Genomic DNA, 27,084 nt, shown 5'->3' on the forward strand with positions numbered 1-27,084 from the left:
CGACACCTCCTGGTCTGGATGCCAGACACTGTCTTATCCAATCTCCATCCAGAAAGTGAAATGAAGCCCCGAGCATGCTTCTGGATGCTGCTTCCTTTGACGTCCTGGTATTTGTTTTAAGATTGGGTCCTGGTACCCACCGACCAGCCCTGCTAACCATGTGAACCCCAGCCTCCACCAGTCTTCTTTACTGAAAGAGTCCTCATCTCTGATGAAACTACAGTGCTGGTGATGTCGAGTTGCAGACAAATGGGTAGGGGGCAGAGATAAAGGCTTTATTTGGGGTGCTGAGAAGGATGGCTAGAGTTCAGGGTCCGGATGGTGTCAAGGGAGCGCTTCCAGCTCTTCTTCCAGCGCTGAGCCCTCAGCTCCAGTGTCTTGAAATGGTTCTGGATATTCTTCAGTTCTTTGTCAAACAGGGCCAGGTATTTCTGAAGGGAAGCAAGAGGAAGGCCCATGGGGATGCCTGCTCTCACAGATTTGGGAGCCCTGAGCTCTGGGACCCACAGCAAGCAGCTCCTGGCCCTCCTACAAGCCATTTCTTGGGAATCCACCCCACAAGCTCTCAGGGAGGTGAGGTTATTCTCCTACCTTACATTTGGGAAGACTGAGATATGAAACCCTGTGGCCACCCAGCTCAAGAGAAGCTGAGCAGGGACAGAGACCCATGTGTCTCTGGTTCTGGAACCTGAGCATTCCTGACCACTGTCCTGCATGGAGCTTTCATAGGTTTCCTGGCTGCTTCAGAAGGCTGAGACCTGGGTCTCCACCCCTCACTGAATTCAGCAGGGGGAGTCTTTCCCTCCACTAGGACCTGGAGGACACACCAGCACTGGGCACTTCTGGCTTTTCCCAGGACCAGTGGATACATGGATAGGACTAGGTTTCTCCATGGGCACTGGGACCAAGGTGCCTGTTATCTTCAGGTATACTGCAGGTGGCATTTGGATGAAGCCTCATCAGGTCAGCCCCACAGCCTACCAGTGGGGATCAAACCCTGACTCTGCTCATCCGAGAGTGGTGTAGAAAGGCAAGTATCTCCAGATACTATTGTCCTTGTCAGTGAAATAGGGGAGGGTCTACACCCTCAGCATCTGGAGAGGATGTGGCAAGATGCCTCATGTGGAGAACAGGAGGTACTAGTTAGCATCTGGAGGCTTCAAATGTTCCTGCTATTGCACCCGAGTACATTCCCACGGCTATGGGCGTTGCTGTGTCTATCTTCCTTGTGCCTAAGTCTGCTGTCTTTCCGCAAAGCCTCTCTCCACGACCACTCAGCTGGGTTCACACAGGGTTCACACCTCAGTCACCATGCTAGTCCAGGAGATGGACACGGCCCCTGGCATGTGTCCTTGTGTCTGTAGAGAGTTGAGACCTGCAGCTCTGGGGCATGCCGGCATGTGCTGTTTTCTCCATGGGCCAGGTGTTGGGGTACCCAGTGGAGTAAAGCTTCCTCCTTCCCAGGGTAGCCAATCTAAGCTGCTTTATCCCCCTGGGGATGTACTGCCTGCCCCTGACTCACCAGGAACACAGCATCTCTGGCTTCTATGATGGCCAAGTGGCCCAGAGTGGTCTTATAGGTGGTTATTGATGGTGTCCTCCGAGTCAGTATCTTGGTTTGAATGGTGATTTCGTTGGGTTTGATTCCTGGCCACTTCCTACAGACAAACGTGCTTGGCTTCATCACTGGCCAGCCACCCCATACCCAGCTCGAAAACTAGGCCATCAGCATGGATTTAGATGGCTTTGTTAAAGGTCCCATACACTTCAATTAGGGTCTTTATGTTCTGTTTCCGCAATGACCTAACAATGTGCACAGCCGTGGGGCCTGCTGTATGAGAAGGGGAAATGCCAGGCCTATGTTTCTTCCCTTTCTGGGCCTTTCTTTCCTCACCAGGCTGCCTTCCAGGTAGCAGTCATGAGCTCCTGGCTCATTTTTCTTGTAATGCTGCAGGAATGTCTGTGGAAAATACAGTTGGGAGACTCGCTGCCCCGGGGGACAGGCACTTGGACAGCTGTCTTTACACAAGCCAGACAGCTGCAAAGGTTCAAAGCGCCAGCAGCAGCCTGAGACTGTACCTCCCCTCAGGACAGGCCTCCTTTTTTTTGCAGGCCCCTGTGGTGGTTCTTATGTGAACCCGTAGCCACGGAGTTCTCAGGACGTGCAGGGTGACCTCACCTAACTTTCTCTTCAAACAGCCTTGGTCGTTTCAGAGAAGGAAACTGAAGGCGGTAAATCAGGGGCTCTCCGGGGGTATCAGGTCTGTCTGAGTTTAGAGCCCGAGTCCCTCCCCACAAGCCTGCCCCACCCACAGTGGATACAGCCATTCACACTGCCCTTGTTTCTAGACGCTCACCTGCTCCCACGTTCAATCAGGGGCTTCTCACTCTCCTCCTCCAGAGAGAGCCTAGCCAGCTTCCTCCGTATGAGGATCGATAGTTTCTGCTTTTGGGGTTCCATCCCTGACAGGAAGGAGGCGTGTTACTGACTGTGACCTCATGGACAACTTGAGAACCAAGGATGTGACACGATGGTCATATTTAGAGATAGGAGGCCACGCCCTGGAAGGAACAGTCAAGGCTGCTTAGCAGATGTCTAGCCTGGGGATTCACCTTTGATCTGCTTTCCTGGTAATGAGAGTAGGTCTCTGAGTACAGAGTGAGACAAAGACCAACAGAGCACTGTTCAAGAGAGCCACTAGCCTAAGGTGTATGCCTCCCACCGTCCATCCATGCACAGCCTCTACTCCCTGACTTCACCAGGCCTGATGGTTTAGCCCCCAAACTGAAACCAAGAAGCTAGCTGGATATGTGTTGTGGAATATTGTTTAAAGATGTGTTACCTTCTTTTATGCTGAAGCATATTTGTTAATGATGAAAAGTGTGTGTTGTAGATTATTATTTTAAGATGTGTTACATTTGTTTATGCTGTGAAACATTTGTTTAAGAATGCAAAGATGTGTTGCATTCTTTTCTGTTGTGTTTGTTTAACTCTGTGAAGCTATGTTACTTTGCCTGCCTAAAACACCTGATTGGTCTAATAAAGAACAGAACAGCCAATAGCTGGGCAGGAGAAAGGATAGGTGGAATTGCCAGGCAGAGAGAATGAATAGAAGGAGAAAAAGAGAAGAAGGAGGAGTGAGGAAAGGAGGAGAGAAGGACTCCAGTGGTCAGCCACCCAGCCTCACAGCCCACAAGCAACAGAGTAAGAAGTAAAGAAAGACATAGGATAGAGAAAGGCAAAAGCCCAGAGGAAAAATGTAGTTAAAAGGTAGATAGGATAATTTAAGTTAAGAAAAGCTGACTAGAAATAAGCCAAGCAAGCAAAAAGTAAAACAAACAAACAAAAAACCCAACTACAGATACGTGCCTATGATCCCAGGCACCTGGAGGCTGAGGCAGGAGGATCTCGTGCACAAATGGGTACTTCAAGAGTATCTTGAGACAGAAAGCTTCTGGTAGGCTCTTAATATTCAGCTCTATCTCAAGCACACTTATATCCACTTCATCGTTGTAGGCAAGGGCTGAGTATCTTTTGCTATCATTGCCACAGGGACTGCTTCTTTTGGGAAATGCCTGTGTTTGGTTTTTGACTCTTTCAAGACTGACCTGTGAGAGTTCTTTGCACCCCAGGGATAACTGGTCTTTCTCTGACTCACAGGATATGAGGAGTAATACTCTTCCGGTTTGTCACTTCTTTCCATATTGGACTTTTATTTTTTCTTGTCTTAATCTTGGCCAGAGAAGTGCCACCATTTGCTTTAATAAGACCTTTGGGTCTTATTCTATATTCAGAAATGGTGCCCAACTCTAAAACTGTGATGATATCCCCCGCCAGGGTGCTATTTTTATATTCGCTCTTTGATTCAGTTGGCATTACTTTTTCAGTCAAAATATGTTTTTTGATGAAAATAAGTAAAAGTTGAACTGGAGAGATGGCTCAGCAGCTAAGAGCACTGCCTGCTGTTCCAGAGGTCCTGAGCTCAATTCCCAGCAGCCACACGGTGGCTCACAACCATCTGTAGTAAGATCTGGTGCCCTGCCCTCTTCTGGACTGCAGGCACACATGCAGACAGAACACTGTATACATAAAGAATAAATAAATCTTAAAAAAAATAAGTAAAAGTCAATTAGTCCACTTGCGATGTACATTAAATTACTAAATTGTCATGTGTCCTTTTCTCACTAAGGAGCTGGCTCTGGAAGCAGCCGTTCATGTCCATTTCAGACCCAAGCACGTTTGTCTCATGTCCTCCAAGGCCATTTGTCTGGGAATAGGCTGCCCTCTGCCCCCCAAAGTCTGTGACATAGAGAGAAGAGAACAGCAAAGCAGGCCAAGAATAATATTCTTGAGAGCAGCTGGAACACCTTCCAGAGGTGACCGCTGCTGGCCCCACCATATAAAAGCAGCTGTGGTAAGAAAGAGAAGCCAGAGGGAACCCCATCCCCCATCTGCAGGAAAAGCCTCAGGTCTCAGGTCTCAGCCTCAAACCCCCAGGGATTGGATGGACTGACTGACCTCTATCCGGTTTTGTATTTGGTGGGGTAACTACCCTGATAGAAGCAAAGAGATTCTGAGAGAGGCACTTGTGCCTCTCAATTTGACTATCGGGTCAGTGGCAGGTGGGAACATATTTTGACCTGGATTGCTTAGATGCTCATATACTTGGCCCTCTATTTAAACTTTGACCTTACTTCAGGATCCAGAAGATAGATTTGGGGAGGGGGGTTGCTGGATCTCTTAGTCCCACTCCTGAATGTGACCACATTGTATAAATTTCCTTTTTCTGCTTTCCTCTTAGTTTGGCTTATTTAATAGGCTTATTAGGATGGGAGACCAGATCTGCTTTGGGGCACAGGTTGTGGCCCCACCCTGTTCTGCCCAGAATTGTCCATCAGTAGCTCCAGATGGTGCCTGACAGGGACTTTCCCCAGATGCAGGTTTTGAGTACTGTGTGATAAGGTTTTGCTGTCTCTTGATCTGTCTGCAACTTGATTATTTATTTTTGTTACTTTGGTTTGCTATGTACTCAAACTCACTCATTCAAAGCCACAAGTGTGGCTATTATAGATCATTTTGGGGCCAGAATACCACTCAATGAAAAAGATACTTTACCCTGACTGAGGGACAGTAGACACACCTCAGTCCCAACCACCCTACACCTCTACCCTAGGGCCATAGTACAAGTCAGGTGGACCACTTACGTGGAACCTGGAGGTCATCAATGGTGACCACTTCATCCAGCTGTATCAGGAATTTCTCTGTGAAGGAGGCCAAGCTTGCTATGAAGAAGCGGCCGTACTTCTTGGCAAATTCCTGGAAGAAACAGTGAAAATGGACTTCATATACAAAATCTCCATTACCAGGCTGGCAGAGGGAGGGTAGATTTGGCTCTGTAGAGAGTCTCCTGGTAAGGCCTCCCCCGCACTACCTTAAGCAACTGCATCAGGGCTAACTAGCACCTGGTCCTCAGAGCCCAGGGACCTCTCCCAACATCTGGTCTGGTATGAGACTAAGAAAGAATGCAGAGAGGAAAGTACTTGCCAGAAAAGCATGAGGAGCTGAGTTCAATCCCCACCCTCACAAAAACAGCTGGGTGTGATGGTATGTGTTACAGTTCTAGCACTGGGGAAAGAGAGACAGGGATTCCTGAGGCAACCAGCCTAGTCTACTTGGTGAGTTCTGGGTTCAATGAGAGACTTTGTCTCATAAAACAGTCTGACTGTTCCTGAGGAGCAATACCCTGCACTAACCTCTGCCTTCCACATGCATGTATATACATACATACATATGTGCTCACACACTTCTTCCCCCTAACACACACACAATCCAGAAATGGCCAAGGCACACACTCAGACAATTCACCAAGCAGAAAATAAAAGTAGGTATGGATCATGAAGAAAATGGTTATTGCTAGTTTTTTTTATAAATAATTTAGGAGTCAAAGTATGGCCAGACGTGGTGGCCCATGCCTTTAATGCCAGCACTCAGGAGGCACTCTGTGAGTTCAAGGCCAGCCTAGTTTACATGGAGAGTTCTAGAATAGCCAGGACTATATAGAAAGACCCTGTCTCAAATGAAGAGACAAAACCAAAGTAATGTAAGCATTCCATAATGACCAGTTCATCTACCAAAAAGACCTATCACTTTTGTGTTCTCTGGCTTAAGTGCCAACCGTCGGGGTCAACTTTCTGAAGGGGAGCATAGCCCTCAGCATTTGGGATGGAGACTGAATGGCAGTGCTCACCTCCATCTTCTCCTGGTTTGCATGGATCATCCGGCCCCACTCTTCCTGTCTTAGCTCCTCCACAATGTTTAGGGACTCCATTTCCCAGGCAAATATGGGGTGGCCGAGATTTGGCTGGAGCTTCAGGGCATTTTCATCCTTCAATCAAACAAATCACACATAAGCAGAGGTTTTGAGTCAATCTTGGAAATCAGGACCAAGGACTTCTGTCAACTAAGGCCACATTCAGACATATGTGTCCTGTGGTTACATGAGCATAGAAAGGGACTCAGTGGCAATGAGGACAAGGTGGGAGGGTGGCTGATGCCAACGCTGAGGGTTGGAGAGGAGGCTGAGCGGAGCACCTGCTCCAACAGAATGTGGCCCTTTAGTTCAATAAAATCAGCACCAATCATATCCCACAGCACCAAGGAACACTGTGGCGCTGTCATTGATCTCAACGACCAAGGCCCTACCAAAGACTCAAACACAGCCTAGAGTTTGGGGCATGCTTTCTGCCAACAAGTCCTGCCATGGTTACTAATTCACCAGTGTCCCCTGGCCCCAGCAACCCCCAAACCTAGCTCCTCTTCTTCCCTTGGACTCAGTCTTGCTCATGACCGACCTGCCTCTGTTCTCAACTCCCTGCACCTTCACCTTCTTCTTCTCTAGATGCTTCTGCAGCTGCTCAAACTGGTCCCGAATCTCCTTCATGGATGTGCAGAACTTGTTCCAGTGCTGATCCTTGTAGTTCTCTACCACCAGCCAACACACCTGGGGCAGCAGCTCCTCAAATCTCCTCACCTGGGCACGCAATTCTGCAGAAATTGGGGGTAGGATATCAGGGAGTGGACAGAGGAGACATAGGTTGTCGAGGCCATATCTCCAAAAATAGGAAAAAGATTGGTCTCTAATGCGCTAAGAGCTACTCCATCAAAAGGAGATCTGCAGCCAGACCAAGATGGATAATGATGGTTAGGCAAATTCATAGGGATCCTGGACAGTTTGCTTAAAATGTGTTGTCTTTCATCAGCTTGGACAAGGTCCCACCTACGACTTGGGTATTGCCTTGACTTTGGCTCTGCCCTCTCCTGGACTTCCAAACAGTCATGGGCTCAGACCTACGCTGCCATTCCTGTATCTTTATCTCTCACGTTTTCATCTCATTGTCTTGCAGGATCTTTCCTCTGTATCTGACTTCCAGTTCACTAATTCCACATCTAGCTACGTAAAACCTGGCTGCACACCTGCTCATCATTTTAAAATGCCAACTCATAATGTTTCTCTTTTAGAAGTTCTAGTTCATTCTCTTTGGTATCTAGTTGGCCATTTCTGTAGTACCTTACTTCCATGTTTCCAGTTTCCCCTTTTATTAAACTATAAGCACATCATTTTCTATTTTGTGCCCAGTGCCTCCCCCTTCCTCTCTCATTTCCTCTCTCTCTTCCTCTCTCCTTCCCTTTCCACCTCTTTTTTGTTCATCCCTCATTCTTCCCCTACTCTTACCATGTAGCCCAGGCTAGCCTTGACTTTGAAACCCTGTCTCAGCCTTCCCAGTGCTGGAATCGAAGGTATGTGCCACCCTGCAGCTAGCTGTGCCTGAGGCTCCTTCCGTGTCTGACCCCAAGTGATCTGTGACCATAGTGAGTACTCTGGGAACTTTATGTGTGGGAGTCAGAGGGCTGAGGCAAAGGCAGGTTTGAGGTTCAAGGATGTCTCAGTATGAAGCAAATTCTGGACACTGTTAGAGAATGGTAGCTTGAAGTTGGAGGATCTGTTTCAAGTCCCTTTGAATGATTCCCATAAAATAAAATAAGTGTTTTGTAGATACAAATCAGGTTTAGACACCACATCAGGGCTAAACTTCTGCTCTGGGTAACCAGTGGAGCTTTTTATATCTTGTCTTTATCATCCATTACCAAGGTTTCTGCTGAGTTGTTTGATTCTAGTTGAATGTGTGTGGGGGGGGGGGGGAGGTTGTGCCTCACTGGCCTGAGTGAGGCGTTTGAGTCTCGAACACCCTGCTCTGCAGACAGAGCCCCGTGTGGTCCTAGCTTTACATGCAACATCTCACCGTGGGTGGTCTTCTCATGTGCCTCCTTTTTTTAATACCCTGGCTATGAAAGAAGAGGCTTGGAACTGGAGAGATGGCTCAGAAGAGAGCACTGACTGCTCTTCCAGAGGTTCTGCGTTCAATTCCCAGTAACCACAACTATTTATGGTGAGATATGGTGCCCTCTTCTGGCATGCAGGCAAACATGCAGGTAGAACACTGTATCCATAATACATAAATAAAATCTTAAAAAAAAAAAAAAGGAGGCTCGAGGTACCATGGATTTAGGGTGGCAGCCAGGATCAGACTCTGGTCCATTTATTATAATTTCTATTCTCACTTAATTTTTGGTTTTTGGGTATCTCATACTTCATGACTACTTTAAAAGATTTTATGCCCCTAATTCTATTACTTTGTATGCTCTCAGGAGGAGACAGAGAGGGTGCTGGACTGCTATGCCAAAGGGAACAGAAGTCTCCACCAGCAGATTAGGCATCTACAAGAGAGGAATGCTGTCTACTGTGCTTCTCAAGCCCTGTGACCACAGGGTCTTTGCTTTCAGGACAACCGTAGAGAATGGACTACTCTGAGCTCACTGAGAAACACTGTCTACGGCTTGGATTTCTCTCATTCTACTATCAGGGGCTCTGATCGTCATTGCCTGTGACAGATTGATCCTCAAAGAAGCTTTCCATGGCAACTGTTGCTGCTTCCTCCAGCTTACAGATAAGAGGTAAAAGCCCAGAGAAGTAGAATCATTTTGCCCAAGTCATACAGCTGGGAGATCACAGGGCTGGGTTTTCGCTCCAGGTCTGGCTACCTCCTAATCCTCCCACCCCACCTCCCTCGCTACCTCTGAAATCACACAACAGAGCCCAATGAAGTGTGATAGATCTGCACAGAGGAATAGTATTCTGTGTTTTTTTTTTTTAACTACCATGTAATCCAAAACATGCATAACCTCAAAACATCCCATAAAGTGAAAGAGGAAGTCACGAGGCCATGTGAATCCATGCCACGAAAGGACAGAGGGGACAATTCTGGACAGGTGTGAATGTGGTTTGTCTGGGTCTGGAAGGGGACAGGTTGATGAGGGCTAACATGGACAGTGGTGGCAGTTATACAACTCTGGAAATGAACCAAAAACCACTGAATGCCTGGTCATAGCCTATGATTGTAGAATGAGAGAAATCCAAGCCATAGACAGCATTTCCTAGCGAGCTCAGAGGTATCGGTTCTCTACGGTCGTCTTCAAAGCAAAAGCCCTGAGGTCAGGTGGGCTAGGAGAGGCCAGGTGGGCTGTGAACAGAACCACAAGCTCCGAGAAACAAAGTGGAAAACCAACTACATTTCTGAAAAAACAATGAACCTTCAAAAAATTTTGACCCAGGTAAATTTTACAGTGCTTTTTCTTACCCCTAAGAGGCTGGCTTTTTTTTTGGGGGGGGGGATTTTTCAAGACAGGGTTTCCCCGTAGTTTTTGGTTCCTGTCCTGGAACTAGCTCTTGTAGACCAGGCTGGCCTCGAACTCACAGAGATCCGCCTGCCTCTGCCTCCGGAGTGCTGGGATTAAAAGCGTGCGCCACCACCGCCCGGCTAAGAGGTTGGCTTTTTACAGGGCCTCGGTGGCTCAAAAGGAGGGTGGACTGGCCAGACCTGCTCCTTGTGTTCCTCCTGCCAGCCTCCTCCCAACAGAATGGCACTTACCCAGAAGGCAGGAGTTGTGGTACTCGTCGGCCTGATTCTGGTATTCCATAATCTTCTTGCCAATGTGCTCAGCGCATTGGTCAAAGTTTTCGTACATGCATTCAGGCCTGGTGACTGGGCGTTTCTCTTTGCGGTAAAAATCCTGCCAGAGAGAGGTGACCATGTGTGGCCCCACAAGTCCTTCTTGAGCTTCACACCTCTACCTGTACTCCCCCTCTACTCACGTGACCCTGTCCTCATCCCAGGCCCACCAAGCATGGCTACACACAGACCAGGTTGCTACTTGAATGAGTGAATGGCAACTCCTATTTAGCCCTAGAGACCCAAGTCCATGGCATCTCAAACTGGAACAGGGCTGGGTGTTTACTAGGAAGCAACAAGATGTGGACCACAGAAATGAGCCGGAGCCCTGCCTGGCAGAACCCAGCCTGTGGAAGGCAGGCAGGAGGCTGGGGTATGTTCCGGGATATGCCAGAGCAGGACAGCAAGCAGCTGGACCACTGTTGGGAGCCGTGTGGCTTTGGATCAGTACAAGAGTGTTTCTCCAGTGGGTCTCCGTGAGGCAAAGCCTGTGGAAGCAATCTCACTCGGCAAGGACCAGTGGACTTGGAGACAGCGCAGAGGCTTCTGGATCTGCGCAGCCTTTACACGCTATTCCCTCACGCAACATTGATGATTCTCTTAGCAGTTTTTAGTGTCATTGTGCCAGTCACTCATGGGGCAGAGCTGATCAGTCCCGGAAACCCCATCTTTTCTTAAATATTTCCCCCTAAAACTCTTTAAGTACTGATGCAACTTGGGTTTTTTATCTGGAAATACCAGCTCTCACTCCAGACCTGGGGAACTGTTATGATTCCGTGCTGACAGGATTGGAGACAATACAAGTCAGCAGGCAGTTGGAGTGCAAGCTAACTGTGTGCAGGCAGCCTACGGCAGACCGCCCTGTTTCTGTAAATAGGCTTTGTTAAGTTTTGAACAGTATTGTTGTTCTTGAGAATGTGTGCCTATGTTGATCACCTTTTGACTTCGAAAATACAGGATGTACCTGGCTCATTATTTGGCCAAGTTAGCAAAATAATAGACATTGTTCTTGGTTTAAAAGGTGTTTAGATGTAAAAGATGGGGGAAGAAACATATTTGACATACTTGTTTTTGCAGGAGGTTGACTGTTGGAGGAAGGGAAAAACATGTTTGTTAGTATGGGAAAGCATGCTTGTTTTTGAAGTATAAAGATGGTTGGAGCTGCTTGGAGCTGGCCATCTGTGTGAAACTCATCTGGTGGTCAGTCATTACCTCATTTCTTCCCACCCACGCCCCTTCCCTGTCTTGGGATTTGAACTCTGGCTGCGGCAGGACCATGGTATCCCACCATGTCTGGTGGCTGGGGCGCTTAGGGACAGAGATTGGTTTTTTTTCCACTTGACATGCTACACTCATCTGCTGACACATAAACTGTGTCCAAGCAGTGTTTGCTGATTAACAAACACACGTTGGATGGTTTAGTTTCTGAGAGGAAAAATTAAAAACAAAACAAAAGAAGCAAACAGAACGGATCCAGGGTCTTAAAGGGGTAGGATCTTAGAGTGCCCTGTTCCACAGACTGCATAAGGTGGAGGGGGCTGGCTGGAGGGGCTTCCGGGATAGGCAAAGGGCCTGCAGGTGGCTCTCACCTCCACCACGAAGAGCAGGTGCTCATTGCTGTCCCAGAGGAGAGTCAGGATGATACCTTTGAAGTCCCTGCAACCCAAACAAAGCACATCTCTGAGGTGCTTCTTACAGATGCAGCAACACAGACAGAGCCAAGCAATGGAGAGTTCCGAGTGTCCTTCTCTGACCATTTCCTAGTAATTCCTCATTACTGCCCCAGGACCTTGCCCTTTGAACATCCCAATTAAGGAAGGAAGGAAGGAAGGAAGGAAGGAAGGAAGGAAAAAAAATGGAGCTTCTTGGTCCCATTTGTCCCCTTTTCTTCGTCTGATCCTAGCTCTGTACCGATTCTCGATTGCCTGATTCTAATACTCTCTGCTCCTCTCTGCTCCTCTGGGGCACCCTAATCAGTGGGTTGGGGATTGATTAGTTTGTCTGGCTAATTAATCTCTGTCTCTCCCAGCAGACTGTAAAGTCTACCAAGTATTTAAAATACTGACTGGGAGACTATTAGATGGACGTGTCTCTGGTTCCTGAATTTCCTGCGTGAGCTCAGGATAAACAGAAGGCCATAGTCCACAAAAAAGAAACTTCAATTTACTGAATCAGAAATAGCTAATGGGCCGCTAACTAGGGACTTTGCACAGTAGCTAATCAAGTATTTTTTCTCACTTCCGTGAATATGGACGCATTTTCCCCTTGGTGCCTCCTCCATGGAACTCTAGACCACACACAATCCACAGTCCCCATTTATGAGCGCCTATCTGCGCAAATCCACATGGTGGTAGCATTTTAATATGCCAGAGCATTAACTCTGAATGAAGACCGTGGGGTGGAGAAATTCAGAAGGGGGCGCTGGTGGTCTCTGCATCGGTTGGCCCCTGAACTCTTTGAAAAAATAATGAGCTGGTCATGACAGTCGGCACCTATAATCCCAGTAGGAGGTCACGGCAGGGTGAGGAAGAGTTCAAGGTTGTCCTTGGCTACCTTTGAGCTCCAGGTCAGCCTGGACTACTGAAATCTTGTCTAAAACAATAACAATAAAAATGATTAGTTACGAATAAGTCAAAGCTAGAAAGAGAGATGGCTCAGGGGTAAATCTGATTGCCAAGCATGTTTGAGACCTGAGTTTGATCCCAGGATCCATGTTAAAAACAAACAAACAAAAAACAGATGAAGTGGTCATCTCCTCAGATGAGAAGGGAGTCAGAGACTGAAATTAGCATGTGATACAGCAGAAACAGGAAGAGCGGCCCTACCTAACACGGCAGGAGAGAACCAACTGAAAGTTGTCTGCGCGCACGCGTACACACACACACACACACACACACACACGTGCACAAGTAGCATGCACACACTCGCATTCACTCTCTCTCATAATGATAATAAAACTAAATTAAAAGGGATAAAACTGGACTCTCTGAGCATGGCGAACAATGAGGGCTGATGAGAACCCAAGGACAATGGCACGGGGTTTTGAACCTACGTAATGTGCTGGCTTTGTGGGAGCCTAGCCAGTTTGGATGTTCACCTTCCTAGAAATGCACGGAGGGGGGAGGACCTAGGACTTACCACAGGGCAGGGAAATCTGACTGCTCTTTGGGCTGGAGAGGGAGGGGGAGAGGAGTGGGGGGAGGGAGAGAAGGGTGGGAGGAGGGGGAGGGAAATGGGAGGCTGGGAGGAGGAGGAAATTTGTTTTTTTTGTTTTTTTCTCTTTTCTCAATAAAAAAAAAAGTTAAAAAAAAAAAAGTTTAAACATAGTAAACCAAAGAGTAAGCCCTCTAGAGGGCGCTGTACTGCGGAGCTTTACGTCCATCTGACACAAGATCAAAGAGTAAGCCCTCTAGAGGGCGCTGTACTGCGGAGCTTTACGTCCATCTGACACAAGATCAAGTCAACTGAGAGGAGGGAGCCTTAACTGAGAAAACCGCCTCTAGAGTTTCCAGCTGCAGGCAGGCCTGTAAAGCATTTTCCTAAATAGTGATTGACGGGAGAGGGCCCAGCCCATTGTGGGTGGGGCCATCCCTGGGCTGGTGGTCCTGAGTTCTATAAGAAAGCAGGCTGGTCAAGTCACTGGGAGCAAGCTAGTAATCAGCACCCCTCTGTGGCCAGAGGTAAGAGTCCCGGGGGTGTGTGTATGTCAAAGTTTGCTAAGAAGAGTAGGGGGGCCCCTCAGTGAGAGAGTGGGGCTCTCTTGTGGGGCTTGGTGTTCTCCAAGGGCTTCTGACATCTTCAACTTGAGATTCTGCTGATTTGCTCAAAAAGAAGCTATACTAAAGTAACCTAGCTTTTGCTTTAATCACTAAAGTGCCGATAAAGAAGATGCAGTGGGGTGGGAAAACTGCAAACAGTCAAACAAACAAACAAAAAACAAGCAAATCCCTCAAATCTCAAAAGTATCCTGTCATCATGAAATACTGAGTTTGGAAAAAGTGAACTTTTGGTGAAAATGTTTCTCAACAAATACATGTATTAAGCTAAGACAAAATGACCTTGTGTGTAAGTTAACCCTCCCTGCTTCTCCACTGTTCTCACAACGGAAAGGGTCCTCTCAGAGGGAAAGGGTTCTCACAGCAGGAAAAGGGTTCCATAACGGGAAACAATGTGTCAGTACTTACTCAGTCTGAGGAGGAGGCCTGTCCCCAAGCACCTGGTACTTCTTGTCAACTCGGATGATCTTGGTATGTCGTGTCATGCTGTCAGACAGAAGAAGGTCAGTATTTTGTAATGTGCACGTGTGTGTGTGTGTGGGGGGGGATGGTTCTGTACCCATCGGGCCTTGCCTGGGATGCCTGAGAACCTGTGATGCCTACAGGGCAAGATGACTGGATTTTAGAATAGCTCTACAGGATGCTTCCCTGTTCTTCAATTTTTCTGACAAAAAAAAAAAAAAAAACCCTTAACTTTGGGCTTATTGCTGAGTCCCCTGCTAAGGTCAGGTAGAGGGCAAGTGGCAGAGGTGGTCAGGTTTAGAAAATAACATCCTCCCTTTCCCATGAAGACTCAAGGAGACCCGTTGGGGTCCATAGATAATCAGACAACACTTCTAGTTAGCTGTGAATTCAGTTACACAAGGCGTAATTAACACACACAAAACTTATGTGACCCAAGGCTTGGCAAAGACCAAAGTTGGCTCAGCCATTTGACTTCTGACATTTGCTTTCTCTGAAATATGCGGGTTAGGGCTAGTGGCCAGAGGCTCATGTGTGATGGGTGACCTCTTCAGAGCTTAGCAGGGGATCATGGACTTAGACACCATGTCCTAGTCCTCCTGTACCTGTGAAGTTGTTCCAGGAAACCCACCAGCTGCTGCGCTCAGTCTGCCCCCTTTCTAGTGCTGCCCCCTTTGTGGGGAGATTGAAGGGCAGGGATCTACCTGTCATCCTAGTGACAGTCACCCAGATACTTCTCCAGGTACAAGCATGTTGGAGCTGTGATTCACCGCTAAGGATGAACTCAGGCCTGAATAACCAGTGTTAGCAATGCTCCCGACCGCCTTCCCACACAGTTCCTGATCCTGAGTGCAAGTGGGACCCGAGACCAGAGTCTGAGCAAAAGACAGGCCACCTGGCCTTTGTCTGGGGACAAGTGGGCCCAGGGCATCTGTGAAGGAGACATTTGAGATGGCCTTGCCTCCTCACCTCCCTGCCGAGGTGGCACTGGAGCTGGCCAAGGCCTTCTTCAAAGACTTGTCTCCCCGGTACCGTTTCTTCAAGGCTTTGGGTGACAAGTGTCCAAGACAAGAGCAAAGAAGAAAAGGTGACAATGGGCTGGAGCTGCCACCAATGCCCTCATCACTACCTTCTCTGAGACCCACAGGCCTGTGCTTCTACCTGTGTGGGAGCGATCCTTATCACACGCGCTTGTCAATTTTGTCTGAGGAATTCTGAAACCAAAGGGAAGGAAGTGAACTTTTCCAAGGTGACCATGACAACAGCCCAGGCTAAACCCTGGGTAACATCTAAAATCTCACCATGAGCTCAGGAATTTGGGTGAGTAACTGAGGTTTAAGAGGGGGAGCCTCTGGGCTGAGGTCACAGGCTCCTGGAGCAGCCCTCCCATAGTGCTCCAGGGAGGAGGGCCCCAGAGCCACAGTGGGAGGCACTCACTGAAGGATCTTCTTGACCACATCCACAGCAGGGTCTTCGATCATGGGCCTCCCAATGCGGGTTGGCTGGGCGAAGGACTCAGGGGTGACAGGGCCCACCTTGGCTTCCTCCTCAAGGTCTTCTGAAGACTCATGGATGTCACTCTCCACTTCCATTTCGGTGAGGATGGTGTCCTGCCATTCAGAGAGAAATTCTGAGTAGAGGGGCCACATTTTAAGACAGCAGATACTGTCCAGTGCCATCTTATCCAAGTGATGACTGGAGGCAAGCTGCCTGGTTCTTAGTGCTCATCTGCCCTAACAGTGGCTGTGCTCCTACTCCCTCAGGGGGTCAATTGATCATCATTCATTCACGCAAGACTTTAGGAAGGTTTCCCAAGGCCTGTTCTCCACACGGCCCTGTCTGAATTCTGGGGACATGAAGAGAGTCTGTAGAGGGTCCCTGATCTCTTGAAGCTTGCAGTCTAGGTTAAGACAGACAGACATTCAATGCATACACATACACACACACACATACACACAAATGTGTGGCCAGAATTAGGACCAGTCCTATGAAGGAAAAGTTCCAGCATATTCTGTGAGCATGAAGTGAAACCTGCAGCATCAGCCATGATATTCCCAACTGGTGTCTTGACCCCATGGGATGAAGGAATAAATGAAGACAAGACTAAGAGTGACCAATTGCCTGGGAGAAAGGGCAGTAAAGAGGCCCACAGAGTAATCAGTCTGGTTGTTCCATCATTTATTCCGAGTCCCCTCTCCTGTCAGGCCTTTGAAAGGGCACAAGCTAGAACCCTGGAGCCTCTGTATTGCCATGAGCAGTGTAGGGAATGGATGTGTGTGTGTGGGTTACCTAGCTGCACAGAAGGGAAAGACTCCCTTTGCAAGAAAGAGTAGCCAAATTCTGGCAGCTGAGTGGTTGATGTGGGATTCCCCTCTGTATGCTGTGAATATGTTTTATTACCATTGGTTAATAAAGAAGACGCTTTGGCCTACGGCAGGGCAGAAAATAGCAAGGTGGGAAATCCACACAGAGATAGAGGAGGAAAGAAGGCAGAGTCAGGCAGACACCATGTAGCTGCTCAAGAAGCAAGAGGTAACAAACCACAAGCCTCGTGGTAAAATATTTTCTAAAAATAGAAATTGGTTAATTTTAGATGTAAGAGGTAGTTAACAAGAAACCTGAGCTAATAGGCCAAAGAGTGTGTAATTAATATTAAGCCTCAGAGGGCTGGAGAAATGGCTCAGAGGTTAAGAGCATTGCCTGCTCTTCCAAAGATCCTGAGTTCAATTCCCAGCAACCACATGGTGGCTCACAACCATCTATAATGGGGTCTGGTGCCCTCTTCTGGCCTGCAGGCATACACACAGACAGAATGTTGTATACATAATAAATAAATAAATAAATATTTAAAAAAATATTAAGCCTCAGAATGGTTATTTCATAAGCGGCTGCAGGAACTGGTGAGCGGGACCTGGTGGGTGGAAAGAAACCGGTCCAGGGGAGCAGCGGGATGGAGGGTATTTGTAGCTGCAAGCGGCAGCCGCCCACTCATACAGCAATTGGCTCTGGAGTTCCTTGGGAGTGACTGAGAAGCTCATGAGCAAAGTCTGATGTGGGAATGGGGAAAGAGGCAGCCATGCAGGCTCTGCCCATGCCAGTACTCAATCTCTGGCAGATGGCCCCTTAACCAGAGACCTTATCTCACGGTCAGTGGATTCATGGGGAAGTAGGAGATACGCCAGGGTCAGTAGTCCCACCTAGATCAGAAGGCAAGAGATGCCTTTGGCTGGGAGAGAGGGATGAAGGATACTGATGACAGATCATGGAGGCTTCCCTGTGACTGACTGGTTGAAGGGTTTGACTTTGACACTGAAGGCAGGAAAATGACAAAGTTATTTGGGCCTTTGCTGCTGTACAGGGACTGGGCATCGAGTGTGTGTGAGGATTTAGTAGCTAGAGGAAGAGACATGGGGGTCTTGTTGGAGATGGAGGATGTGGCTGCTCATGGCAGATGGGAGGCGGAGGATGAGGTGGATGGATGTGGCTGAGGCCACATGCACTGGCTAACTTGAGAATCTTAGGAGAGAGCAGTAATACCAAAGATGTGAGGAGTCTCCTAAAAGACAAGTGTAAGGAGCCAGGCCACAGGGGACCTCAGCTGAGATCTGACTCCACAGTGAGTCCTCCTTCCCTAACATCGGACCTGATGAAGCCTGGGCATCTCCTCTCCTCTTCCACTGTACTAGATCTTGTGGTGTCTCCTGGGAGCCCAGACACAACTTCTCTACCCTTTCCCTGATCTCTCTGTGCTCCTTACCGTGAAGACCTCCTGGGTAATGGACACCACATCCAGGCTGCAGTTGAGGTACTTAATCCTCTGGCTCAGTTTTTCCTTCCAGGATCGGACAAAGGCAAGGAGGTCATCTGTGTTCACCATCTAATGAGAATAGAGAGGGAGGGAGCGTCCGGAAAACAGGCAGGGTCACCAGAAGTGCAGGGACAGGAGCTTATCCAGGAAGGACAATGTTAGGTTCTTCCAAGTCCCCTTTCTTATATGAAATGGTCCTAGAGGAATATGTGCGTCAGGGGGTCACTGGCTAGCTTTCTTGGGCAGCTGTCCTAAGGTGGCAAATCCTTCACTGATGGAGGATACTGTTCCTAGTCTTGTAGGTTCAGCTATAGACAAGTGACTCAAAACTGCCTGACTCGGTTTCTTCATCTATAAGATGGGGATATGGACACCCCCAGTCTCTCCTCTAACTCTAAAATTATGTTTAAAGGGTACATTTGGTCCAGTTGTCAGGAGGGTGGACTTGCCCGTCTCTAGGCACTCCCCTCAGCAGCACCCTACAGGCCCAGGCATGCACCCTCGACCATCTTTATCACCACTATGCATCCAAGACTTTACCATTGTCTCCTTATCACTGTTATGAGATTATAAACCAGGCTCCTCCATCAACACGGGAATGGGACGCCCAGCTCACACTCTCCCCACCTAGTCGGGAGGCTGGGCAAGTCTCCTGACATCCACCCAATATGAAAAAACCGGTGGAGCTTGGAAAAGAAAGAAATGAATCTAAATGCCGCTCCTCTGGATGGTTAGGACTAGTCTGTCCCTCCAGGAAAGTGATGGACAAAATGTATGGATCACCTTCTATCTACACAACCTCTCTTCAGCGTGATTTACTCAACGGGTATATAGGAAAGTCTGTGAAGGCAAACAATGGGACTGAGGGTGTCTCTGTCTCCAGAGGGACATTCATTCTGCACATGATGTCCTGTGGGAACTTTTCTCCAGAATCATGTGCCATACCATACAAAAATTTGCAAAGAAGATAGAAAAAAATAAATGTCCTCTTGGGGGCTCACATTGATCGAGACACAGCCCAGAGCTGGCATGAAAGAAATGGGGCAGGAAGCATTTTTCTCAGACTCACAGGCCAAGTACCCAGCTCCGGGGCATCTGGGTGAGCTGCCCAGAGATACCTTGTGAGACCAGGGCACATATGAACCAGGGTGCAGACAGGCACTCATGGCCAAAAACCAAGTATGCACATACCCAGAGACCTGTTCTGCTTGCCTTGGGGGAGCCAGAGACACTCATCAACACGGTCCTGCTGATCTCTGTAGCAATTCCAACTTTTCACAGGTTAGACATGAAAAATCAGTTTATGTCTGTGATGAAGAGGAGCACAGAGTTCCTGCTTCTCTTACCTGGACTGATGGCTTGCAGAGGGAAGTAGGGCCCCCAAATCCAGTCTCAGGCCCTTACCCTCACTAACCATTGCATGCTCACCGGAGGCTGGTGTGTGTGTGTGTGTGTGTGTGTGTGTGTGTGTGTATGGGGGCGGGGGGAATTAATTGGGTTTTTTTTTTCTGTCTTCCATTAACACAAAAGTTGGCCGGCAAGGCTCAGAGACACCCCACCCGTCCTGTGCTGGAGAACTCTGGTACCCAGACGCAGGTCTACACCAACTTTGCCATTCTTGACGGGGCGCACTCAGTTTCTGTGATGCACTCACGCCCTTGTCTCCCCGGTGGTCTCTACAGGTTTGTATCTTGTGTTGAAGCTGTTCCAGGGAAGAATTCAATCCTTCTGATTGTGAATTGGACTTCGCCACCTAGAAAACCAGGAGTTTTGAGATTCTGTTTTTGGAATAGATATCAAGAACAGGCAACTGTTCTTCAAGATACACAAGAAATTGATTAAACGCTGAAAAGATACAGTGAGAGAGTATATAGTCATATTGGAAAATAGATCAATACAAGTTTAAAAGATTTGTTTCTGTATTAAATAGGTCTGGGTTAAGTGAAACTGGTGCTACAGAGTGTGGTTAAGTATGCAAGACCCACCAGGAGGCATACAGAGCTTTGGAACACTGACACTCTGTCACAGAGTTCCAGTTTTCAGGACATCTGAGGACACAGGCAGTGTCCCGGACAAGGGTGCTTCTCACAGTCCTGGACAGGCATCATGCCGAAAGAGGACTCAAAAACAAAAACCAAAACACCCTGACAACCCAGCAATGACAGGGAGGCTGCTCAAAGGGTAATCTTTAAAGAGTATGCAAGGGCCTGGAGAAATGGCTCAGTGGCTGAGTGCTTGCTCTGCTGCTTAAAGGAAGTGAGTTTGGATCCTCTGTACTCACACAGAAAGCCCGACATAGCCATTTGTGCTTGCGACCTCAGAATGGGGAGCTGGCTCCAGAGAGTGTTCTGGCCAGCCAGTCTTGCTAACCCTATCTCCTCCCAGATTTTCTCCTACCTCATTAGGGCCCCAACTTCATGCCCTCTTTTTGTTTTATTATTATTTAATAATCCATCATCTCCCATTTGTATCTTCCATACAGGGTCTCCCATTGACCTGGAGCTCATCAGGTAGGCTAGCCTGACCAGTCAGCAGGCTCCGGACATCTGCCTGTCTCTCCTCCCCAGCACTGGAACTGCTAGCATGTAGACCATGCCCAGCTTTTTAGACATGGGTTCTGGGGACTGACCTCAGGTCCTACTGTGAGGCAAGCACTTTAAGGACTAAGCTGTCCCCCCAGCCCTTGCCTCAGTTTCCCTATGTCTAAAATGGATACAAATGCAGTCCATCCAGTTCTTATATGGACAAACAATGCTAAACCAAATCAGTTGGTGATTGTGGAGCACAGTAACTCAGTAACTGGGTGGGGCTGCTAAGAGTTATTGGTCTTCCTGGCTGAAGCACCCCGGGACAGACCCCAGGCTGCAGGTGCGTGTGATGGATGTCCGCTAGATGAAGGGACACTAGATGTCCGCTGACCTACCTGACACTTGATGTTCACTTGCAGGTTTGTCATCAGCCGTTGGATTTTCTCTACGAAAATCAGGTCTGAAGACAGGTTATGGAATTTACTCTCAAATTTGTTGATGACATCATTGGCCTAGAAGGAAAGATGAGAAGGAAATCAGGGTGAACTTGATCTGGAACACCTTGGAAGGATGGGGAAGCTTTAATATGGCTGGGGCCCAGGTGTAGCCATTGTTCAGAAGTGACAGCCTCTGGCAGACAGTCCCGGAGGCTGTCTGGGAGGAGGACAGGGAGCCCCCACCTGGTCCAAGTACTCCGTCTCCATTTTCTCCATGTGAATCATGATTAAACTTTCAACGAACTCAATCCGGGTAGCCTCCTTCTCCAAGCGCTGGCACAGTAACTGGATTTCTTCAGGGGAAAAGTTGCCACCCTCTGAGAACAATCTGAAGAACAATGGAGGAGAAGCAAAGGCCACCAGTCACACTGAACAATTCCTACACGTCCCAAGGCAGGCACTGGGAAAATAGATGCAGGTTATGCAGAGGCAGAGGCAGTGGGATGGCCAGTTTGCTAGTGCATCAGGTTGGGTTCTCTGACAGATCAGCTGAAACAAATGAGATGCTGCACAAATTCTAGAAAGGCAAGTTAAGCATGCAGCTCAGGGGTAGCATGCATGCTTGTCTAACAGGCAGGAGGCTCGGGGTTCAATTCCCAACACCACTGAGTGACTGACTGACTGAACGAATAAATAAAGAAGTCCATCTATGTTGGTGGAGGCTATTTGTTTGTTCCTGGCCATCCAGACTCCTGAAATAATCACCTAGAAACTATATTATTTGAATCACTACTTGGCCAATCACTTAAGCATATTACTAGCTAGCTCTTACATCTAGAATTAACCCATTTCCATTATTTTATACTTTACCACGAGACTCGTGGCAACAGGTTCCAGCTGGCAGCTCACGCCTTTCCTCTCTTGCAGCTCCATGGCATCTGTCTGACTCCACCTTCTTTCTCCCAGCATTCAGTTTAGTTTTCCCTGCCTAGCTCTATTCTACCTGTCACAGGCCAAAACAGCTTCTTTATCCATTAACCAATTAAAGCAACACATGTACAGAAGGACTTCCTACATCACACCTAAGAATGAGAAGTCTGCAGTCTCTTGAGGAAGTGAAACTAGAGGGCCCTTTTGGGATGTGGGTAGTACCAACGCTGACTTTGACCTGGAGACTTTGATGCTGAGCCTCCATGACTGCACGGGGGAAGGGCCAGCATGGAACTGGATCCTCAGGGTGGCACTTTCAGTATGAGATTGAGTGACACATGAACCTCACCAGGTTCCAGGATTCTGAGACCCCAGGGCAAGGAGGAAAAAAGGTTCTTTCTAATCTGAGATTTTGCTAACTGAATATGTGTTCTCCGGAATGACAAAATGAAATAGAGCCTCAAGCAGAGATTTTCAACTGGTCCCGAGTAGGTATTGCCCCACGTGGTCCAGTAAAAACAAATACCGACTCTCTGAAAGAATGCCGCGTGAGTCCAGCCCTCAAAGAGAGACGCTGGAGATAAAATCCAAGAGAAACAAGTGACTTCTGGTGAAAAGAAAAATCACAACCAAGTAAGACACCATACATTAAAGCCAAAAGACAACAGAGAGCAGAACACAGAGATGCTACAACCTTCTGACACAAATTACAAAATAACCAATTGTAAGTTGGAGGGAGTCAGACATACAGAATTAAAGGTAAAAAGTCACGAGCAAAATGTAGATTGATATAAATTGGCTAACAAGTTATAAGAGCTATTGGGATAAGCCTAAGCTAAGGCCGAGTTTTCATAATTAATAAGAAATCTCCCTGTTATTTGGGAGCTGGTGGCTGACAACAAAGCTTGCTACAATACAGCATGCACATACGTGATACACATAATACACGCAGACAAAACACTCCTATGCATTAAAAAATGGATCAAGTATAGCTTGTTACAAATATAAAACGCTAACTCTGGTATTATATTCAGGCAGGAATGAGCAAAGATGGTGGGAAAAGGCAAAGGGAAAGAAGGGTCAGTGAGCAGACAAAAAAACACCATCATTAGTTTAGGGGGAGGGAAACTAAAACCATCCTCTGACACTGCCTCCCATCCACTGCAATTTAGAAAGAAATTCATAGTAAGTAATGGGAGGATTCAGGGAAACCAGAACTCCTACGCCTGGCTAGTGGGAACGCAAAATAGAAGTTACTTTCGAAAACAGAACCTAAAAATGACTCCTCAACAGACAAGGACAGGACCACCACGTGACAGAGCTGTTCCCTGTCTGGAAACAGACAGGACCCAAGCAGGTATCTGCGATGTCCCTTGTGCCACAGTCACAATCACCCAAAGGTAAACGGCCACATAGCCACCAATAGGCGGGTGGAAAAATAAACTGTGGTGTGCAACCCAGCACAACGGAGCATCGCTCAGCCTTAAAAGGGAAGAAAGTGTGGACGCAGATGAACTGGCCTCTGGGAGGGTACAAGCAAATGGAATGCAGCAGTGAAGGCCAAATGCACGGCCCCCTCTACAGGCGGTGCCTGGGACGGCTAACTTCTCTTTTCTTTATTCTCTGAGCGTTCCTTACCTGTGTATAATGAATGAATCCCAATTCTGTTAACCCCCATGGCCCTCTCTCATCCCTCCTCACCCTCCTTTTCTTCAACAAGCCTTGTTCCTACTGTCTTAGCTCGTGCATATGTGTGACCCACTGGGTTTAATCAGGTTTGCTTGTATGAACGTGGAGGTGCAGGGGCTGCAGGGAGTTTACTTACAGAAACATGGGTAACTCATCAGTGACTACTTCACTGAGGAAGGGAACACCTTTCCCCTAGAAACCAATGACTGCCAGTCGTCCCCACGGAAGAGGCCTCGCGAGTCCATCCCCCTTCTGGGATGAAAGGTCCAATGGGCCCAGTCTTGTGCAGGTCTTTTGTGTGTGTGTGTGGGGGGGGGTAGCCTCAGCTCAGTGAGTTCATGGGTACAACAGTCATGTCATGCCCAGAACACATCTTTAGTATCACCACTCTCCACCCAAAGCTTCCATTCCGTCTGTAATGTTCTCTGAAATTTGGGGGAGGTGATTATAGACGACCCCTTGAGGAGGAGGTGATTATAGACGACCCCTTGAGGACCGAGTGTGGAACAGTAAATTTCATAGAGATCGGAAGTAAAATGGCGACTGCAGGGACACGGGAAGGAGACTGAGGAGCGAATGCTTATGGCACAGAGTTTTGGTCTGTGATGTTGGAAAATTCTAGTGCCCGTGCTAGTGGACAGCTCTTTGCACCTAATACCACTGGACGCCAGGACAAAAGGTGGAAAAAAGTAAGTCAAGAGAGAAACATGGCTACCTCCCAAGAATAAACTCCGGTGGCTCGTAGAGACATAAAACAGACATTGGTTCCCACCTGCAGTGCTTGACAAAGTCAATGTTGGTATAGCGGAGTTTTCCCAGACTCTCTTCTAGGTACTGCCGGAAGCTTCTCAGGGACACTTGGATGACATCCACATAGCTAAGCAGCTCCCGGTGCAGTATTTTGGTGAGACTAACCAGCCTGTGGGGACAGGGGCGATGTGGGTGTGGTGAATGAGCTGCCTGGGACGCACAAAAGGTCTGGGTGTGCCCGGCGGGAATCCTGGGCATTGCCAGATTCACTGCCCAACTCCTCTGGCCAGGAAAGAAAACACTGGGAAGGAGATTAAAAGACAGGCGTGGTGGAACAAGCCTGTACTCCCGGCACTCACGGGGCTGAGTCAGAAGTTCAAGGCTAGCCAGTGTGACAGTGAGCTCAAGGCCTAACTGAACAATTTAGTGAGACAGCCCCACCAAATAAAAAGTAAAAAGGCATTGTCAGCAAATTAGCAAAGGAGTCCTAGTCTCTGCTGAGTCCTGATTTTCCCGCCAGCAGACCATCTGACTCTCCAGCAGAGGGGCACCCTGACCTGTGCTCTCCTGAACCAAAAGTTACTTCCCTGCCGCAAAGGCCGCTCAAATCGGCTGCCCCTGTGATTGTTGCAGAGAGAGAAACCTGCATGGTCCTTCCTGTCACCTGAATGGGGCCCCTGTCTTCCATCTCTGGGTGGCCTTGCTGGAGCTTCTTGCTCTCTCTATCAGCCTTGCAGATGGCCCTACCCTAAGTTTTGGCAGGCGCCTCTGGGTTCATTGGCGATGCCCTCCTGCAGGAAGCCCTTCTAGTGGCCCCAACATGGACGTTTCTGAGTGCAGCACCTGCACCCTTGCACATGGACTATGTGCATGAACCTCCTCCCTCCAAGGCTATGCACCTGCGGCCTCACACACATCAAATGTTACCCATGGAGTCTGGGTCTGTGGCTTTAGTGAAAAGGGAAGCTGACAAGTGGCCCCCTAAAGCCTTCATCCCCTTCGCCAGAGGGAGTTGGGTTTCCAGAGCCAGGCCTGGGAAGGAGACACTCCCACCCCTTACTTTTGGCTCTTGGTGGCGTTCAGGAAGATGTGCTCCATGTCGTAGATCTTGCGGCGGAAGTTTTTGCTCCGCACGGCTTGCTCTTCTTGGAATTGACAGAACATCTGCTTCTCTTTCTTCAGAGTCTCAATAACGCCTGCACAGTGGTTATCCAGCCTCTCCTGGTGGAGCAGGAGCTCGGCTGCAGGAGGGAAGGGGAGCTGCTACCTCTGAGGCCATTCCTTCCTTGGAATGGGGCCACCTGTTGCACCTCCTCGGCCAGACCAAGGCAGGAACCACTCTCGTCAGGCAAGGACCCTTACCACGCCCCAGTTGCCCTCTCCAGGGTGGAACTGGATCTGGACTGGGACCCTGGGGAGACCAAGGAGCAGCCAGACTGGAAAGGGGCTGTGGGCCTGCAGTCCCTGCTGGTGGAGCCCTCCAACTGCTGAGAGGGAAAACAAGGGATAACAGAGTTCCAGGGAGCAGAGAAAGGTTGGAGGTGTTTGGAGAGCATTGAGTTATTGGTGGGGGCACCTCTACAAGCACAGAAGTCTTGATCTGTCCCTTTACAAAAATGACTAATGCCAGGTGGTGGGGGTGCACACCTTTAATCCCAGCACTTGGGAGGCAGAGGCAGACGGATCTCTGTGAGTTCGAGGCTAGCCTGGTCTACAAGAGCTAGTACCAGGACAGGACAGGCTCCAAAGCTACAGAGAAACCCTGTCCCAAAAATCAAAAAACAAACAAACAAAACCAACAATAACTAATATGTCCAATAGCCCAAATTATGACTGGACTCCAAGATGAGGTAGAATGTAAAAGGGGCAGGTTTCCAGAGCCCCTTCACGGCAAGTAAAGAACCCCACATTTCCCATTTGCCTGTCCTCCTGCCTGGAGTGGTTGACAGAAGGACTGTGGGTAGTGCTGACAAAAACAAACGGTGTCAGCAAACCAGAGACACTCGTACACCGTGCTCATTTCGTCACTATTCACAGTAGCGAAGACGGCCTCCGTGGACATCAACAGCAACTGGCTTCCTGCACCGTAGTGTATAGTTATAAAAAATTCTATTCAGTCACCAAGGAGAATGAAATTATGTGATTTTCAAGTAAATGGGCAGAGCAGGAGATTGTTAAGCAAGACAAACCAGTCTCTGAAAGCTAAATAGTACATGTTTTCTCTCTTATGTGTAATCTAGACAATATATGCATGAACATCTATCTATTCATATATGTATCTATCTATCATCTATGAATGACATGAAACAAGAAGAGGAATATTTTGAGGATGGAAGGGCCAACAGGAGCATGAATAGGAACAAAAGACAGTAATGGGGGATGAATATGGGCAAAGTACAATGACACACATAGATATATGGATGAGAAAAATGCCATCATGAAACCCACTACTCTGTATCATAATTAATTTTTTTTCTTTTCATTTTTTCACGACAGGGTTTCTCTGTGTAGCCCTAGCATCCTGGAACTCACTCTGTAGACCAGGTTTGCCTCAAACTCACAGAGATATGCCTACCTCTGCCTCCCGAACTCTGAGATTAAAGGTGTATACCTGGCTGATAACTGACATTTTTTTA

General features: G+C 48.1%; 1 protein-coding gene across 1 annotated transcript in view; it reads right to left on the reverse strand.

Moving 5' to 3' along the window:
* Positions 1–275: 275 nt before the first annotated feature.
* The window catches only part of Ccdc180 (coiled-coil domain containing 180), a 49,102-nt gene continuing 22,293 nt past the window's right edge, over positions 276–27,084 (reverse strand). Inside the window, exons 21-38 of the mRNA XM_041667334.1 lie at positions 25,509–25,689; positions 24,471–24,617; positions 21,323–21,467; positions 21,038–21,154; positions 19,769–19,867; positions 18,064–18,183; positions 15,744–15,916; positions 15,468–15,520; positions 15,276–15,351; positions 14,253–14,330; positions 11,658–11,724; positions 9,988–10,129; positions 6,885–7,045; positions 6,249–6,386; positions 5,206–5,317; positions 2,358–2,463; positions 1,523–1,658; positions 276–431 (exon numbers count right to left, since the gene is read on the reverse strand). Of these exons, the coding sequence (XP_041523268.1) occupies positions 276–431; positions 1,523–1,658; positions 2,358–2,463; positions 5,206–5,317; positions 6,249–6,386; positions 6,885–7,045; positions 9,988–10,129; positions 11,658–11,724; positions 14,253–14,330; positions 15,276–15,351; positions 15,468–15,520; positions 15,744–15,916; positions 18,064–18,183; positions 19,769–19,867; positions 21,038–21,154; positions 21,323–21,467; positions 24,471–24,617; positions 25,509–25,689 (2,207 nt within the window). The remainder of the gene's footprint in view (positions 432–1,522; positions 1,659–2,357; positions 2,464–5,205; positions 5,318–6,248; positions 6,387–6,884; positions 7,046–9,987; positions 10,130–11,657; positions 11,725–14,252; positions 14,331–15,275; positions 15,352–15,467; positions 15,521–15,743; positions 15,917–18,063; positions 18,184–19,768; positions 19,868–21,037; positions 21,155–21,322; positions 21,468–24,470; positions 24,618–25,508; positions 25,690–27,084) is intronic.

Source organism: Microtus oregoni, unplaced genomic scaffold (genome assembly GCF_018167655.1).
Source record: "Microtus oregoni isolate MIOR12 unplaced genomic scaffold, Mior012 000017F_ref0000208, whole genome shotgun sequence".
In the NCBI taxonomy this organism is placed as follows: Eukaryota; Metazoa; Chordata; class Mammalia; order Rodentia; family Cricetidae; genus Microtus; species Microtus oregoni.